The 5,229-nt window shown below is 30.5% G+C and overlaps 1 protein-coding gene across 1 annotated transcript; it reads left to right on the top strand.

Annotated features, from left to right (window-relative positions):
* Positions 1 to 587: 587 nt before the first annotated feature.
* LOC148938852 (uncharacterized) lies at positions 588 to 4,705 on the top strand. The gene is made up of 2 exons (XM_089107491.1): positions 588 to 789; positions 4,095 to 4,705. The coding sequence occupies exons 1-2, from the start codon at positions 588 to 590 to the stop codon at positions 4,220 to 4,222; spliced, it is 330 nt and encodes a 109-aa protein (XP_088963617.1). The 3' UTR covers positions 4,223 to 4,705.
* Positions 4,706 to 5,229: the final 524 nt, after the last annotated feature.

The following is a 5,229-nucleotide window of genomic DNA, read 5'->3' as shown; positions in this document are numbered from 1 at the left end:
GATCCGGTCACCAATCGCGTTTGCAATTGAGAAAACGATGCATGCAAGGGTATATCCAGGATTTATGTTGAAAGGAAGGGGGAGTACCAAGAAACTTCACAGAACTTATCAAAAACTAGTCTACATGTAGTTTTGCTACTTTTCTACGGGTCGGACCGAAATTTCAGAGGTGCGGGTTCAAACCACGTATCCTTTTCACCCCTAGGTACGGCTTTCGATGCATTGTAAATTACTGGATTTCTCGATCCAACAGTCAATACGCTATTATACTGAACAAATATACATTTTCTGAAGCGATTTTTTTAAGAAACTATTTAATATAATCCTTTAATAAATAAATATTATAAATATTTATAAAATTCATATTTTTGCTATATTAATAATAATTTAATTCTTTTTTTTTTTAATTGCTTTTGCTAAACTTTTTTTTTTTTTTCAATTATTATTTGCTAAAATTTTATAAAGATTATTTTAAATCAAGAAAAAATAACGACACTAAAACGCTAAGATTAGCTGAGCTTTAACGTCGTCTTTCTATCAAAGACCAATAACTGAAAGATAAGTATCTGAATCTTCGACAAAGCCAAATGGAAGTAGATAGAGTCAAATCAAAGTACTCAACTAAATTACTTGACGAAAAGGAGAGAATTCAAAGGAATGCTGAACGAAAGAATGCAGAGGAAATAGAAACTTTGAAACATCAACTGGCAGCAAGGGAGAGATATCTGAGGAAGTTAGGTTATATGGCTTCAACAAAAAAGTTTGACAAGTTTGACAACGGTGGAAATCGTAAGTGTTTTCTTGTTGTTTTTTTTTTGTTCTTCAGTATTTTTTGTTATTTTTCTCTTCTCTTCTTTGTTTTTTCTCTTGTTTTCTGTTGGGATTCTTTTATATCGTTTTTTTTTTCATTTGTACATTGATGTATATTGTATATTGATGTTCCACCCCCCCCCCCTTTTTTTTGAAAACCAGGCAAATTTTCTCAGGCTCGTAGCTTTTGATGGATAACACTAAACTTAATGATCTTATATATTTGGAATCATTATAATAAGGCGTAACCTTTGATATATTTATTGATATCAACATTTCATATTTCAAAGTTTCGATTACAATTCAGCCGCGTCACTCCTTACTTACACTTCTTTACCATGAACCGATTGATCTATCACTTTGGGACAGAGTTTGACCCGGGGCCGTCGTAGCTTCGTGTACAAAACAAACTGGCTAAAGCGTCGCTGTTTTTTAACAAAATTTCGACGATGGTCGTGATGCTTATTTTTAAACAAAATAACAGTTTTGCAGTTTTCTTGAAATGAATTTGAGATTTCTGGAATTTTATAAGTAGAAACAATTGTCCTAAAACTTCAAAGGTATTAGCTAACTGGTTAACAAACAGTCTAATGTGAAGTATGATGCAGCTGGGCCATCCAAAATCAGAACTATAAGCTGTGCTATAATGTTTACTACAATAAGCTATATACCACAAAGTATGTTAAATAACGAACTATACCGCGTCGCTTAGCTGACGTAAGTATTTTCTTGTTGTTCTTTTTGTTCTCCTTTGTTTTCTGTTATTTTCCTCATTTCTTCTTTGTTTTTTTCTTTTGTTGTCTGGTTCCCTTCTTTTGTGTCGTTTTTTTTTATTTTTTAATTTATGTTTCTGACAAGAAATAAAGAAGAATTAGAATAAGTAGAAGTAAAATAAGAAAGTAGGAATTTAGAAAAAGGTTATAATACCTAAGGGGGAGTTAGAGTGAAATTTTTAAATCCACAAGCGAAAATTATGCTTATGAATTTACATTCATTTTTTCCTTTTTTCAGGTTCTCCTTATTTTTTCAAACTTACGAATGGGAATACAAAATAAACAACTTAAATGATTTCAAACAATCTTTGCGACCATGCTGGCTAATCTACACTAAACGAGAAAATTTTAGAACAAAGAAGAAATACAAGACAGTTCAATAACCAGTGCAAAAAAGTTAAATATTTTGACCGAGAGCTCCGCTCAGCCGTCCGTATTCAAAATAAAAAAATAGAAAAAAGTCCTTGGAACAAAATAAGGCAGAGTTTTGTGTTTTAAAATATGTTTGTTATATGGTCCTGAAGACTTCTAGAGATAAATTTTAAATGTAAAAAGTAGAGAATTTTTAGTCTTGTTTGTTGGTTTTTTTTTTTTTTTTTTTTTTTTTTTTTTTTTTTTTTTTTAATAATAATAATAATAACAATAGATTAAAAATTACATATTTCGCTCCATTCCCGAAACAAAAGCTTGGATAGGGTTCCATTTCTAAATGGGACCAAATACTAGTCCAATATAAAAAAGGCAGCTCTGCAGGTAGGAGTAGCATCACCTCTAAAGCCGTTTTTGATGGCAGCGCTTGTGTTGTCAAATATGCCGACAATTATTTTGAATTTTACTCTAACTAGAAAATATGTTACCCTTTAATTTATACTTTTAATGTGAGTGGGGTCGGCACGTCTCTAAGGACTGTCCATGAACTGGCTAGCTCAGACTCAATTGGAAAGATCTATTGTTAACTTATGTAAAATTAAATACAGGAAGATCTAATACTAGATTCGGACGGATGAATGAGATAATATATTTTATTATATTCACTGAAAGATTATGGAATTAAGTTTCCACAGCAAGAAAAAACGAATTAAATTAAAATGAATTTTAATTTTTTCCTCGTACTGATTTGTAAATTTACATATAAATCATTGTTTCCTCTTTTGTTTTTCATTTATTCATCCTTTTCTTATTGTTTTCTTTTTATTCTTTTTCTTTTTATTCTTTTCTTTTTAGAATAATTGTTGAAGTAAGTGTTCACAGGAAGCAAAAACGAATTAAATTAAAATGAATTTTAATTTTCTCCTCGTACTGATTTGTACATTTAAATATAAATCATTGTTTCCTCTTTTATTTTTCCTTTATTAATACTTTTCTTATTGTTTTTTTTATTCTTATTCTTTTTATTCTTTTCTTTTTAGCCTAATTGTTTAACTAAGTTTTCTAAGGAAGCAAAAACGAATTAAATTAAAAGGAATTTTAATTTTCTCCACTTACTGATGTTTACAATTACATATAAATCATTGTTTCCTTTTTTATTTTTAATTTATTCATCCTTGTATTATTCTTATCTTTTTATTCTTTTTCTTTTTATTCTTTTCTTTTTAGCCTAATTGGGGAACTAAGTGTTCACAGCAATCAAAAACTAATTAAATCAAAAATTTATTTTACTTCTCTCTCTTCTTACTAATAAGTACATTTACATATAAATAATGTTGTTCTCTTTTATTTTTCCTCTTATTTATCCTTCTATTGTCCTTCTATTATTCTTTTCTTTTTATCTTTAAACACCTGTTTAAACATAAAATTGTTTGGCCTTAAGGACGATGTTTGACTCGTTTGTTTTTTTTTTATTTTCATTTATTTTTCCTAATTTTCCTCTTTAATTATTTTCATCTCTTTTTGCTTTTAATTTTATTTTCTGAGCTTTTAAATGCTTTTTTTTGAAATCAGGCATTCAATCAAAAATTGCATTGCTATTTCTTGGTGACTCGTGTCTTCTAGTGAACGCGAAAAGGAAACTCGTGAAACACGTTTGAAAAAAAAAAGAAAAACGTGAAACGTGTCTTCTTGTGAACTAGTTTTCTGTTTTCTTTGGTTTTCAATCGGAGTTGTTAGGGGGGGGGGGGTAGGCAGTTGGAAAATATATTAAAAGGGAAAAATTTATTACGGCGATTAAAAAAAATCGTTAAATTTTTTTTTCGAATGTAAAATGAAAAAATATAAAAATTTATACAAAGGGTACATTGATGAATTTTAATTCTTCACTTTGACGTGATTAATCCGTCCCCCTATTGAGATTTCGTCTTAATATGGTGAAGGGCTAAAAGAATGAGGGAGGGCTAACAGGAAGGGTTCATTCCCTTAAAAGAATCAAGTCTTGTTCCATGATATCAGTCAGAAAAAGCCAGCTGTATCCTTCGAATTTATCAACTTTTATCAGCCACGATTAGCAATCAACTTTTAATAATGTAAAGGAATAAACAAAAGAAAATACTCACATTCACAACAATTCATTTTTAGCTTCAAAGCCCCTGGCTGCATCTGACACAGATTTACAGGCCTTTGACTTGGCCACGCCAAAACGAGAAGAAAGAGACTCTAGACGGGTAAGTTGCTGTATTCTTCTGTTTCTTGTTCTTCCTTCTTAAGTTGAGTTCATTTCTCTTGACAATTGAGTTTATTAACTAGTATTTCTAATATAATTTTTATTTGTTTCAGACTTTCTTTTAGACTTATTCCTCGTCTTTTCGATAACAAGAAAGTTATTTTGACTGTCTTGACAGTGAAAGCTAAATTTAGATAAGAATTCAGTAAGTTTGTCTTTTTAATAGTTTCCTATTTTGTCAAGTTTTTTTTTCGGTTTTTTCTTTTTAATTACTTGTTTCTTTTCCAAATTATCTACTGTTTTGAAGACCAAATCTTTTAAAGTGTAATACTGCTTCAAAAAATTGATCAAAAAATCTGATCAAAATGGGCAATCTCCAGCCACGGCAGCTTGTCCTGTTTATCACCCCTCCCTTTAAACGGCTCTGAGTGATGAGTTAAAGCCGTCTTGAAGCTTTAGAACTTTAAGGCATTGGAAGAATCAGTTTGTGAACGGCAAAATTTTGCTGCGTCTAATGTAATTATAACACAGCCTTAATAATCAATATATTAATCGTAAGGCTTCCTGTCGTTACTTATAAGCCAGTGCTGTCTGTGGAGGATTCTGGTCATTAAAATAGGTAAACCGTTTGTGCAGCTGATCATCGTCAACGAGTTTATTTTTATTCAGTTCTATGGAGCCTATACCTTCGACAGTGTTAGTCATGAAATTCTTTTGGTTAATAATAAAATATATAGTTTGTTTAATAGTAATAAATAATAATAATAAAGAAAAAACGGGCCTCTGAAATATGAACCTCCACAGAGTGTATGGACCCGCCGTAAAATGCAATCCTTAACTCGTAGTGGTTTATTCTTAAATAGGTTGCGGCAACTGCTGTAGCCCTGGTTGGATAAGGACTGATCACATATTTTTGAAAAAAAAGAAAATGCACTGTTAGAATAAATATAAAGTCCAAATTTACTGGAATTAATTTAGAATGACGACTTACTCTAACTGAATTATCGTAAATATGAAAAGTGAGTGTACTAGGCAAAGGAAACTTTCAAG

The sequence above is a fragment of the Artemia sp. Qi Xiang Cuo genome, unplaced genomic scaffold (genome assembly GCF_049724085.1).
Source record: "Artemia sp. Qi Xiang Cuo unplaced genomic scaffold, ASM4972408v1 HiC_scaffold_245, whole genome shotgun sequence".
NCBI lineage: Eukaryota > Metazoa > Arthropoda > Branchiopoda > Anostraca > Artemiidae > Artemia > Artemia sp. Qi Xiang Cuo.
The sequence above is the reverse complement of the archived record's forward strand: the minus strand, read 5'-3'. Positions and strand labels throughout refer to the sequence as shown.